This window comes from Lagenorhynchus albirostris, chromosome 4, assembly GCF_949774975.1.
Source record: "Lagenorhynchus albirostris chromosome 4, mLagAlb1.1, whole genome shotgun sequence".
NCBI lineage: Eukaryota > Metazoa > Chordata > Mammalia > Artiodactyla > Delphinidae > Lagenorhynchus > Lagenorhynchus albirostris.
This window is the reverse complement of record NC_083098.1, coordinates 134,172,514-134,185,197: the sequence shown is the minus strand read 5'-3', so window position 1 is coordinate 134,185,197 and position 12,684 is coordinate 134,172,514. Positions and strand designations below refer to the sequence as shown.

At 38.9% G+C, this 12,684-nt stretch overlaps 1 protein-coding gene and 1 long non-coding RNA gene across 2 annotated transcripts in view; one reads left to right on the top strand and one right to left on the bottom strand.

The window, feature by feature from the left end:
• The window catches only part of LOC132520026 (uncharacterized), an 86,372-nt gene extending 77,707 nt beyond the window's left edge, over positions 1-8,665 (top strand). The window contains exons 3-4 of the long non-coding RNA XR_009540412.1: positions 6,795-6,860; positions 8,498-8,665. This is a non-coding gene — a long non-coding RNA (uncharacterized LOC132520026). The remainder of the gene's footprint in view (positions 1-6,794; positions 6,861-8,497) is intronic.
• Positions 1-11,271, bottom strand: part of HSPA4L (heat shock protein family A (Hsp70) member 4 like) — a 50,345-nt gene extending 39,074 nt beyond the window's left edge. Inside the window, exons 1-2 of the mRNA XM_060148688.1 lie at positions 10,939-11,271; positions 184-241 (exon numbers count right to left, since the gene is read on the bottom strand). Of these exons, the coding sequence (XP_060004671.1) occupies positions 184-241; positions 10,939-11,045 (165 nt within the window). The 5' untranslated portion in view covers positions 11,046-11,271. The remainder of the gene's footprint in view (positions 1-183; positions 242-10,938) is intronic.
• Between the last annotated feature and the right edge of the window lie 1,413 nt (positions 11,272-12,684).

Genomic DNA, 12,684 nt, shown 5'->3' with positions numbered 1-12,684 from the left:
AAATAAAATTCAAGAAATATTTTACAACCCAAAGCAAAACATATCTAGTAAGATACAAAGATATAAGGACCAGTCATCTTCTTTATTCTCTTTTTTCACTCTCAAGTACATAAAATGGGAGCTTAGTTACCAATATGAAGTTAACTCTGCCTGTAAGTCAAAACATCTACAGGAACAATTTACCTGGCTCTTAGCTGCATTTCCAATGGCTCGCGTTCTTGATCCCAAAGATATACAGGCTCTAAACAGGAAAAAAACAAAAAGTTTGTTCTCAAGGTATTTTTATACTAATGTGCTATTATTCTGCTTCTCTCTATATAAAAATGAATTAAAGGAATGAATATAATTATGTATTACTCAAAAAAATAGGTTACTGAAATCAGAATTTTACATATTTTTAAACTCTCTTGAGTAATAGAATAGTGGTCAGAATAAAGGTTAGAATTTTTCTTAATGTGCTAATACTTGGCAACACTGTATTGGTCCCAAAATTGTTTTTCAAATTCTACTGGTCTATGACTTACTAAAAAGACTAACTGTATTTAGTTAAGGCCAGGCTCCTTGGATCTAAATCCTGGCTCTGCCCATTAACAGCTGAGTAACCTTGTAGAAATTACCTAACCATTATTTGCCTCGCTTCCCATCAAGATAGTGTTGATAATAATACCTACTCACAGAGTTGTGTGAAGATTAAGTGAGTGAGTATAGGTAAATGCTTTGAACAATATGATTGTTGCTTTTATTACTGCAAATGTAATTCGGCTTATAAAAACAAGTGTAGAGTAACATTTTTATCAAAAAAACTTTCAAAAAAAAATTTCATGTTGTGATTCGAGAAAATGTTTCCATGGTTTCAGTTGTAATTACAGGTAATTATTCATTCAATCAAAAAATATTTACAGGCATTGTGTGTATACTAGCTACAATCACTATGCTTGGAGAATATAGTCTATCAAAAGAAAATCAACATATAAAATAAAATTATGAATGATACTAGCAAAAAAAGAGAATAATCACTTCTAGATAATAAGGCTTAGAAAAGCAGGTGAAAGATGTGATTTCTGAATTAAGACTTGAAAGAAAAGAAAACATTTTAATATGTATCTGTTTTGTGGAAAAGGACATTCCCAGTATATGTCTATTTTCAACATGACAGCCTGAGTGATCCTCTTAAAGACAAACTCCTCTGCTAAAAACACTTCAATGGTGTCCTATCTCCCCAACAGCCAATAAAGCCCTTCATGGTTTGGTTCTTAGCTGCTCTACTCTGGAACTTCAATCTAGGTACACAGGTCTCCTTGCTATTTCTGGAAGAGGGCAAGCACATTTCTGCATCAGGGACTTTGTACACGCTGTTCTCTCTTTCTGGAACACATGCCATGAGCTCTCACTTCTTTCATGTCTCTGGCTCAAATGTCAGCTTATCCGAGATACCTTCTCTATCTTATATAAATAACATTCTTGCTCCTCCCCAATACATACATCTCCTGTTTCCCCAATTTTATTCTTCTCCATAATGTATCACCATCTGATACAATTTATTTTTTTACTATCTCCACAGTAGGATGTGAACGCCATGTAGGTAGATAATGTATGTCCCATTGCCTTGATCTGCACTATCCAATATGGTAGCCACTAGCCACATGTAGCTAGTAAAATTTAAATTGACTAAAATTAAAAATTCAGTTCCTCAGCATTAGTCACATTTCAAGGGCTCAAGAGCCAAGTGCTTAACAGCTACATATGGCTACTGGATATGCAGAGAACAGAAAATACATAGAACATACACTGTAGAATAGAAAGTTCTGGATAGCACTGGTCTAGACATCTGGTACATAACCAACGTACTTGCTGAAAGAAAGGGAAGATGGCTCCTAAGGTTAATGCTCACTTGGAGACTAGGAAGAATACAACTTCGCTAGTTTCATAGGACATTTTGGTAGATACATCAGAGGGCCAGATTATACAGTGTCTCAAATGATATATTATAAATTTGAAATATATTTCAGTAGGTTATGAGAGTTCATTAAAGGCTTTTGAATAATAGAATGAACACTCCATGCTTACATATAATACAAAGTGGAAAAAAAAAAAAGATCCCAGAACAGTGCTTTTCAAGGGCTGAACAAGATATTGTTATACTGGGGACACAGGATTTTTCAGGGAAGGTAAGCAGTTAAGTTCATTCAGTCAATTTAACAGATGAATACTGAGTAACTACTACATGCCTGGCACTCTGTTGGGTACTAAAGCTATAATAATAAGGGGAAAAAAGTCAGACATCGTTTGGCTCCCTTGGAACTTATATTGCTATAGAGTCACAAGTGAAAGTAAACTAGGTGGTACAAAAACGGGTACACATGGTGCAACAGCACGAATTGACCTAAAAGAGGATCAGGAATGGCTTATCGGAGAAAGTGATGAGATTTGAAGGAAGAGTAAATGATGATGGATTCAATTAGGGGAGTGTTTGGTGGAGATCATTTTTTTTTGCGGGGGGGTTCGCAGGCCTCTCACTGTTGTGGCCTCTCCCGTTGCAGAGAACAGGCTCCGGACGCGCAGGCTCAGTGGCCATGGCTCACGGGCCTAGCCGCTCCACAGCATGTGGGATCTTCCCGGACCAGGGCACGAACCCATGTCCCCTGCATCGGCAGGCGGACTCTCAACCACTGTGCCACCAGGGAAGCCCTGGTGGAGATCATTTTGACTACAGGAATGGGAGGAGGGCTAGAAGTTATCAATAATCTCTATCAGTATAGTAGCAGCTGAGACAGAAGGAAAAGGAATTAAGAGATTTTAGGAGCTAAAACTCAAAGGACTTTGTGATGAATTAGGTCTTCGCGGTGCAATCTGGCAGCCACCAGACACACGTGGCTATCAGGCACATGAAACGCAGCTAGGCTGTATAAGTACCTCGCGCTAACCAACTGTGACACTGGAGCTCCAGTGCAGTTAATCTGAATTGGATGTATTTATTTTAAGTGTGAAATACACTCTGGATTTTGAAGATTTAAAATTTAAAAAGAAATGTTACAATATCTCATTAATTTTAAAACACTGATTACATGTTGAAATAAGATTCTGAATATAGTGATTTAATCAAGCATATTAAAACTTTGCCTGTTTCTTAGCTTTTTAATGTAACTACTAGAACATTTAAAATTATGTATGTGGCTCATATACATTATATTTATTTTTATTGAACAGTGCTGGAATACATAATAGGAAGAGGTATCAAGAATAATGTCTAGGTTTCCAGTTTGTGTAAGAGGGTAGATAGTGGTGCCATGCAATGGGACAGAAAACACTGTAAGAGAGACACGTTTGGGGATGGACTTTCACAAGTTCTATTTTGGACATGTTGAGATTGAGGTACCTTTGAGACATCCAAGCAGATATATATGTAGGACTAAAATGTTAAATGTGATGAACAGATGAACGAAATGGAAGTTACTTTTAATTGTGATCTGGCCAAAACAGGATATAGTAAGAATCAGTGGTTCAGGTGACATCTTCATTTCTCTTGCAAATAACTCCTTGATTCAACACAGTCTTTGCCAGAGTAGATATCTGCATACCTGATATAGCAATCCACGCGGATGGTTGGCATTCCACCCTAAAACTCATCAGAGAAAACATGGATTTGCCATCTCTTAGCCTGTTTATAGTTCATCTTACTCTCAACTCCATTATTTGGATACACTTCTGAATACTTTTTTCAATACGAGGCTACCAACATTTCAATGCACAGAAAATCTTATTCTTAGGTTGATTCTCAAGAGTTTAACTTGTTAGAACACTTAGTTCCAAATAAGATTGATTCAACTATCATTTATTAAGTGCTGTATTCACTGAAATATGTTTTGCACCTGTATCACTTCACAAGGAAAGCTAAACAGTTATCATTATCAGATATTCTTTTAGGTTAAAAGCAGACAACTTTTAAAGTTTAAAAATTTAATGTTATAACTTGGAAATACTGTTTCAATACAGAGAAAATTGTCCTCACATACTAAAGTTCTTCAAATTCCTTCCTTCAATTTTTTTTTTCAAAAAGATTCTAGAACACAGCCATTAAATAAATACCTGCCAAGGATTCTCAGAAAAATCAAAATAAGTTAAATACCTATTCTCTTTCAACACTTTTACCTGACCTTTAGTAATACCAAGGAAATTACACACATATTAGGTTGATATAAAAGTTCTTATAGAAAAGGATATTCAACAGTTTATCCAACTATGTATCACATAATCCAATTATATTATACTTTTTATATATTATTTCAACTACTATTTAGAAATTCCATTTTATACCTAAAAGAAAAAAAAAAGGAGAGTTCACAATGCAGCTTAAATATATTATATCCAGTCTGATGTTGCCACCACAGTGGTAGTCTTAGATTCTCAAAGAATGCCACAAAACTCTAAACAAATAAGCAAAGCTTCTGAATGTCCTATATCACTTTTAGTAGAGGAGGGGCATAAAAATCAAATGACAGGATATTACTTTAAGAAAGATGTACTTGTATTTTCCCTTAAAATCTAAGATTAACTTTCTGTCTCTCTTATAAAGCCTATTTTTATAAAGCCAAGGCATGGTTAGGTTGGAGAAAACACATACTGCCAATAGACTATGAAACTTCTCACCTAAGAGGGCAACACTAAATTTGTTTGCTTCTTTATAAAGCAAAGGATTCAAAACCTCCTGATCTTACCATTTACACTTTAAAAATAGCCCTATTTTTAGAAATCTCTGCTTTCCCTTGCCAGTCCCATGAGACCATAATTACTATTTATAGCCTCTTTGGCTATCATTGATTAGATGCTAAGACATACAATAGCTGAATTAATGATATGAGAGGACAATCAATTAGTTTAAATCAAAAGGTCCGCTCCTTGCATGGCCAATTTGGCTCTGAATCAAATTGTCAACCGCTGATATGGTTGCCAAGATGTCTATAGAGCAGGGTTTCTCAACCTTGGTACTGCTGACATTTTGGGCTAATTTTTTTTGAGGGAGTGGGGCTATTTTGTGCACTAGAGGATTTCAGGAGCATCTCTGGCCTCTACCTGCTGGAAGCCAGTAGCACTCCTCCTTTCCCCCTCCCCGTGTGACAACCAAAATATCTTCAGATATTGTCAGATACACCCTAGGGGACAACATCTCCTCCAGCTGAGAACTACTGCATCATTTCCCAAATAGTGTTCTGCACAAAATGATTCCTTAGTGGTTCAAATAACTTGGAGACAACATTCTTAGAGTGTTTCAATGCCTATAAACAAATTAAGGGATCTGAGAGTTTGACAGTAAAGAAAACATCTAGTTATTATTTCTCAAAATTAACTATCTGGAAAAAAGTTGCCCTAGAAGGGGTGGGGGAGGAATGTTCTCAAAAGGACTGATTGTTGCCATTTCCTTTTTAGCTTGCTACTTAAAAGTATAAAACTTCTAGGCATATATGATTTAGTAATAATATAAACTTTCAAATCTTTCAATATGGACAATGCATAAAACATTTTAACAGATAAAAATAATAAAAATTCCTTTAATAGTTTCCAAACGCTTCTAGTAAGCATAATTCACAAATTAGTTTATAACTTGAACCCATTAACAGAAATCACAGACATTTATATAGGTAGACACAATAATTAAAAAGCTGATTAGATACATTAAATGAGACATATTGTTTATTTAGATTAATTATTAGATTAGACACATTATTTTAAAAGCTGACTATCTTACTTAAAATTCATCAGTTCAAAGACAAATATCCATGCACAGTAATTTTAAGTCTTTTGATTATGACTGCCTAGAACAGAGGTTTGCAAATTACCCCTTGCCACTTATTTTTGCAAATTAAGTTTTATTAGAACATGGCTATGGTCATTAATTTGTATTTTAGTGATCACATACTAAAAAGACTACCAATGACATGAAACACCTTCAACTCGTAATAGATATTATGTAATTTGTACCTATCATTCCTTGACTTCTAGAAACTTTTCAGAATTTGTCACCCACAAATTCAAGGCAATGACTGGAGATTCATTTTGTTTTGTGCATAATATTCATACTAAAAGATTTTATAGTTCTAGCTTTGGCCGTGCTTAAGTGTGAGATACCTGCCCACCCACTCCTTTAGGCACAATTTCATTTTTTAAAAAAAGAAGGGTGTGGGAAAGCTGTTCATTGAACTTTGTCAACAGCAAAATATTTTGAAATGTACACTAATGGTAGTGTATAGATAAACGGAATGCTGTACAACCATTAAAAAGATGAGATAAATTAGAGTCATATGAGCAAGTCTGAGATGTCCACAGTATATTTTGAAAAAAGCAATTGCAAAATATGTATAATGTAATTCTACGTTAAAAAAAAAATCCCAGTTATATACATATACTTGCAAATGTATAGAAACACACTAAAGTTTAGGAGGTGTCTGGAAAGAGAAAAATGAGATTTACTTTATGTAATTCTTCAGTATTTAAAATATTTTAAATCAAAGTTAATGTAAGCTAATAGTAAAACATACAAACAAAACCATTTCATATAGTACAAAGAATATTTAATTTAAAAAACTGCAAAAATATTCTCCTACTCCAAACTGCTATTATCATAAAAAGTCCTCCTACCCAACTAGCCACTGTTAATGTCTGTAGTTTTGTCATTTTCTGTGTACAAAAATTTTTATTTTCAATACCCCAAGGTAAGTGATTTCTACTTCTGTGCATTGAAGAGGACATCTCACATATCTGAGGTGTAGTGTATAAATAATATTTTCGCATATTTTCAGATTATACATACACTGGAAAAGAAATAGGGAAAAAGTAATGAAGACAGAAAAACAGAGAATTGAACAGTAAGTCGGATCCTACAGAATGTTGATGACAAAACAAATACGTACACCTAACAAAAATGTCTTGAAATAATAGTTTGATTAAAAGATCCATTTTCCTTACTGTAAAATAAGTTCATAAAAATTCAAAACATTACAGACTATGTATTAAAAGCACACTCTATAATTCTGTCAAGAAATATCCATTGTTAATAGTTTATACTCTTTCCACACTACTTTCCTCCATAGGTTTACACTAACTTATTTTGTGTACATATTTTTTAATGAATTTCTAAATTGAAACAAGATTTTTACATGTTCTTAAAATAACTTAAAAGCATATTAAAACATTTTAAAACAAGATAATACTTCTTAAAAAAATAGCCAAAAATAGATGACTTGACTGATATTAAAGATCCTTCTCTCTACAGTAACTGCCCAAACAATTTGTCCCATGACACCCCCATGAACCCAATATATAGATACCATCCATATGCCAATGGATAATGTAAGGACATTGGGGTTCAGGGGTCAAAGCAGCCTGAAACTGAATCCAGTTCACTGCTTACTAGTTCTTGGCCAAGATACTTAACTTTGCTTAAGGCTTCTTACGGAAAAAGATAGCCAGTATTATCAAACTCATAGAACTGGTGTGATATGTGTGACAGCGCAAACACAATGCTTAGCACCTAGACATCACTATTATCAATACAGGCAGGCAGCATGTTTTAGCTGACCACATGCTTTAATCTGATACTGAATGAGGATTTCTGGCTGCAGTTTTCTTTTCCCATGTGTGAAACTAATCACTTTGATATAACTGAGTCTAGCATGGAAATTCCAATCCCTACATCTATACTTAATCAAGCAATACAAACATATCTAAGGCCTTAAGAATGTACACACTCAGTAATTCTACTTCTAGGAACTTATTTGAAGGAATTAAGGGTCAAAAATTTAGTTATAAAGATAGTTATCGCAACACTGCTTATAAAAAGAAAATATAAACAACCTGAATATCCAATAAGGGATGAATTAAATTAAGGAAATGATTATACAGACACTAAAACTAATAGTATAGAAATATATTTTATATATAAAAAGGACACCAAATAGAATATAAAATATAATCTACCCTTGAAATACACACAGAGAAAACCATCTGGAAGTTTTATTTCTGGATGGAAAAATTATAATTTTCATTGTCATCTTTTAACATGCCTATATTTCTACAATAAACATGTACTATTTGCATAATAATTTTAAATAAGAAAATATTCAGAAAAAATAAGTTAATATTTTATTCAATTTATGCATGTTAATTTCTTTCTTCCTCTTCAATTTATGCACGAGATAAGAGAGGCTAGTACAAGCACTCCCAACTTTACAGAAGGTGAATCTGAAAAACAGGTTTAACTACTTGCCCTTGGTCCCTTAATTGTACACCAAACTTAAGGAATTATCTTTTTCATTAAATTGTTCTTTGTTTATACGTGGGATTCTCCCATGAATCCATAATCAAGTTTGTTAAAGAATGAAACAAATGTGAAAAAGTATGGATGTTGAAAACAACTAAATCAAACATTTCCTACCTCTTTTCCACAGGACCTTTTTATCAATATTTTATCCTATTTTAATCTATTCTATTCTATTCGCCTCAGGTCACGTGGGATATTAGTTCCCTGACCAGGGATCGAACCCGTGCCCCCAGCAGTGGAAGCTCGGAGTCTTAAACACTGGCCTATCCAGGAAGTCCTCACAGGATCTTTTTATAATGTATTTGCATCTCAGAAATACCTGTGTCATATTACCTTGATGTCAGCAACTGGAATATGGAAAAAAATTTTTTTTGAAATGCTAGTTTTTGTGTATTATTAAACACTGTGGTGTATTAGAAAAGTTACAGGTCCTCTAATAGTTATGCTTTTTGCAAGACAGGCATTTAACGAATAAATGTCTAGGGATCAGAAAGGGCTATGTTTTCACTCAAAAATGTAAGCCCTGCAAAGCAAATATACAGTATAAGAACACTGGACTACAGTGAAGTATTAGTTCAGTAACAATAAAAGACATATTTCTGAGATAAATGACAGTACACAGCCACAGAAAGAAGGGAAGAGTTGCTGATACAAGCTAGGAATACAGTCCTTCCACCTTTAGAACATTCTACTTTGGATTAGGCTCATTAAATCTAGATATAGAAGTGACTCTCTTACAATCAGAAAGATCATTAACTCTCAGCCACACAGAATTTGCCAGTGTGCTTAAGAATATTAACAAAGAGACTTTTAGAAGACTTAAATAAGCAGCCTAATTTCTAAATAACTCTCTTTGAAAGTTTGGCCAGGCTCTTTAAATTTAAAGAGTCATGGACCCACTACTAAGATTTCTGAGCCTGGAAATGCAGTATCTATTTTACAATTCTCGTTTATGACCTTTTAGGATAAGGCTTTAAAGATAAGGGGAACGTCCATCCTACCTCTCACTTTTTCTCCATAGGCTAAGTCCCTGAAGCCAAAGACTGCCCCCATTAACCTTTACTCTGCTGAAAGAGCAGAGTGGAATTTCCTAGTCCTTTTCTGGCAGAAGCCCATATCTGCTGTGGCTTAAAACAAAACGTTGTAGAGATGAAGTCATAAATAGTTCACAATTACTACTTCACCTTCTCATTGTGCGTAAAAGCCAGAAAAAGATGTAAAAAGAAGAGTTCTAACAGTACTATGAAAATTAACTGACCTATGCTCACATTTGAGAATACAACGATCCAAAATTTCAGTAAAAGAAATGTAATGCATATAATCTAGAAAAACGTGGTATAAAACCTTATAGAATATTCTTGGAAAGAAACCAAAGCACAAAATGATTCAAGTAAGCTATCGTCAACATCTCCTTGACATAATTTAAATTACTCATAAAAGTGTAGTAATATAATTATTTAAAGGCTTAGCTTAACACTGACAAGATTAGTCTTATATTTAAAGTATTGTATTTTGGACCATTCAGAAGGGTCAAATTAACATGTTTAGTTGCCTCTCCATAGGAAATAAGATACGGACAGTTGGTTTCCTCATAAAATTACCGGTAACAGGAGTCTACAATAAGAAGCTAGTTTTTCATACCCTGTCTTACTTAATTCTATTCTTTGCTAACTTCCCAGATCAGAGAAACAATGGAACTATGGAAACATGTTTCCATGACATAATGCCACTCCTCCTAAGTGTTTCGTTAAGTGTTGTAATGGAATCACTTCACAGTCATGCTTATACAGGGCAGCGGCCTCTGACTCTCCAACGGTTCATTCTGTAGAAATATGCTTTTGGTAGGTTCTAACTCCCCCACTTTCCTTTAATGGATGAACATTACCAATACTTGAGGCCAACGACTCCCATCCCTGATTCTCTCCCTATTAATGTACCATTAACCTACGCCCCTGGAAACCGATCCGATTACCTCGAATTCTCAAGGACACTGAGATAAAAACGTGAATATCTCAATCTCTTCTTTAAAAACAAACAAAAAAGGTTTTCTGGGTCAGATGAACTTGCAACTCATCTTCTGATATTTGCAGTCTAAGCTTTCATTTCCTACTTTTTTTGAGAGAAAGCTGTCACGCTGACAGATGGGGAAAGCAGGAAGGGAAAAAAGAATAAACAGTTTTTCTACTGAGCGAGCGGCGATGCCCGCCCGCGGCCAATAATCCCACACAAGCCCCACTAGGGGTAACCAAAGATCTTTCTCCAGTGTTCCGGACATCGTGGTGGTACCACTCCAATCCCTTTCCCGAAAACTAAAGCAGGGCCGCCGGCAGACAGAGGCGTGGTGGGCGGCGTGGGCGGGGGGGAAGAGGGGGCGTGGGTACAGAAAGGAGAGATGGGCCAGCTTTCCGAGTTAAGTCCCTTGTCCTTGAAGGAAAAGCAGCTGTGCGGAGCGAGTACGTCCGACTCCCACCTGGGCGCGCCAACCCGCGGTCCCTAGAGATCGCAGTTGATGCACTGCACCTGTCATCTCAGAGTTCCGCGCATCAGAAGAAACCAGCGGGCGGGACAAGCGTAAGGGTCGGGAGGAGACGTTTCCTAGGGTTATGACCAGACAAGGCACTTACGGGGTACACCTGTCGCTGTACTCATTGGCGATGGTTTCGATGCCGCCACTCCTCGCTACCGCGATGTAGCAGTTGAGAAAGCCGAGGTCAATGCCGACCACAGACATCCCGCCGCCTAATGGTCGGGGGGATGGTGCTGAAGCCCTCTGTGCGGGGACCGCGTCCTCTTCTAGGCTGTTGTTCCTGGAACTGCGACTCCTACGAGAAGCAAAGGAGAGATGACCCGAAGTCGCTGCGCATTAAAACGAGGGCAGCGCGTCGGGGAACCCTGGAGGAGGTGGAGGCCGCCCGCGCCGCAGCCTCCTCCAGCCAGGTCTCTCTCCACTGCGGTTCGGCCGCCTCCAACCGGCAGTTACTTGGGTCTGCGCCTGCGCGTTCGGTCGCTGGGGAGGCGCGCCGGCTCCCCCTCCGCGCCCGAGGCTGCTCCCGGCCTCGAGTTCGGCCGCTTCCGTCAGCACTCGGGCAACGGCTGCCCGAGGAGCTGCGGGTTCGAGAAAGATCTGGAAAATGGAGGCGGCTGAGGCCGCCGGGAGTGGGAGGGAGGAGAAGGGGGAGCGGGGAGGATCGGGCAGGAGAGGAGGAGGGGAAGCAGAACTAGCTAGCTCGGTCGCCACCGCGCGGCAGCGGGGCGCACTGCGGCTGGTATAGGTGAGAGCGGCCGCCGGCGGTTTGCCCACGTGTTCGGAAGGACCCCTTCCGATTGTTTTGGCAACCGGGGGCGGCCGGTCGCAGGGGCAGGACACTGCCCAGGCCTGCCCGGTGTCGGGCGCGCAGCGTGGCGGTTGATGACCCGGCAACCACCTCCTCGCTCTTTCCCCCGAGGGCCCGCCCGCAGCCTTGGCTCCCCCCCAACCCCCGCCGGCCTCGCCGCCCCGAGGTGCCCACGTGCCGCCGGCCGGCCCGCCCGCAGTCCTGCCGCGCCGCGCCCGCCCCTGTGAGGTGGCTCCCATTGTGCGGCCGACAGCGGCCTCGCCTCGCCCAACGGGGCACCGCCGATCCCGGGCGGGGGCGTGGGGGAAGGAGTCCTTTTCTCCTCACAAGTGAGTGTCTGGTATGAAAGCCAATGGGACTTTTTTTTTTTCCCGCCCCACCAGGGCTTGAAATACCAAAAAAAACTTATGTCAAGAAACAACACACTGACAACTTTCCCTTCGTTTAACTTCCCTCATATCCTAAAAGGTGCAGTCTCATCCACTAACCCTTACCTCTGAAAACCAGTTTTACAGGAAAGCAACCTTACGCCTGTGTGTCGCCGTGACACCAAGCAAGCCTGTGCGTGGCCTCCAGCCTCTGCCCTTTCGTCCGCAGAAAAGGAGCCTCCGCTGCCCCAGCTGTCTGCTTTCGTCATTTGATCAGCATCTGTGTCTGCCTGAAGTTTGGCTGTCCTGTTCCTTCTCATTCGTTTCTTTGTGAGTTTCTTCCTTGTTCACTTCTTCCTGGGGTTCCTGTTCCTTGTCATTCGGTGCTTCGTGGTCCTGTCCGTTGTCGTTCAGTTCTTCCCGGGTTTCCTGTACACTCTCGTCCAATTCCTTGTGTGATTCCTGTTGCTTCTCGCCCGATTCCTCAGGTCTTTCCTGTTTCCCGTTGGTTGGTCTCATGAAAGAGACTTTTTTACGAGGTTTTTTCCGTACGCTCATTGTCCTTATTTGTCCACTTTCTAAAAGAACGTAGACTTCTTACCACTATCAATGCTGCAACAGCCGCAGCAGCAAGGGTGGCTATAGCTCCTGCTGCTGTTGCTATGAG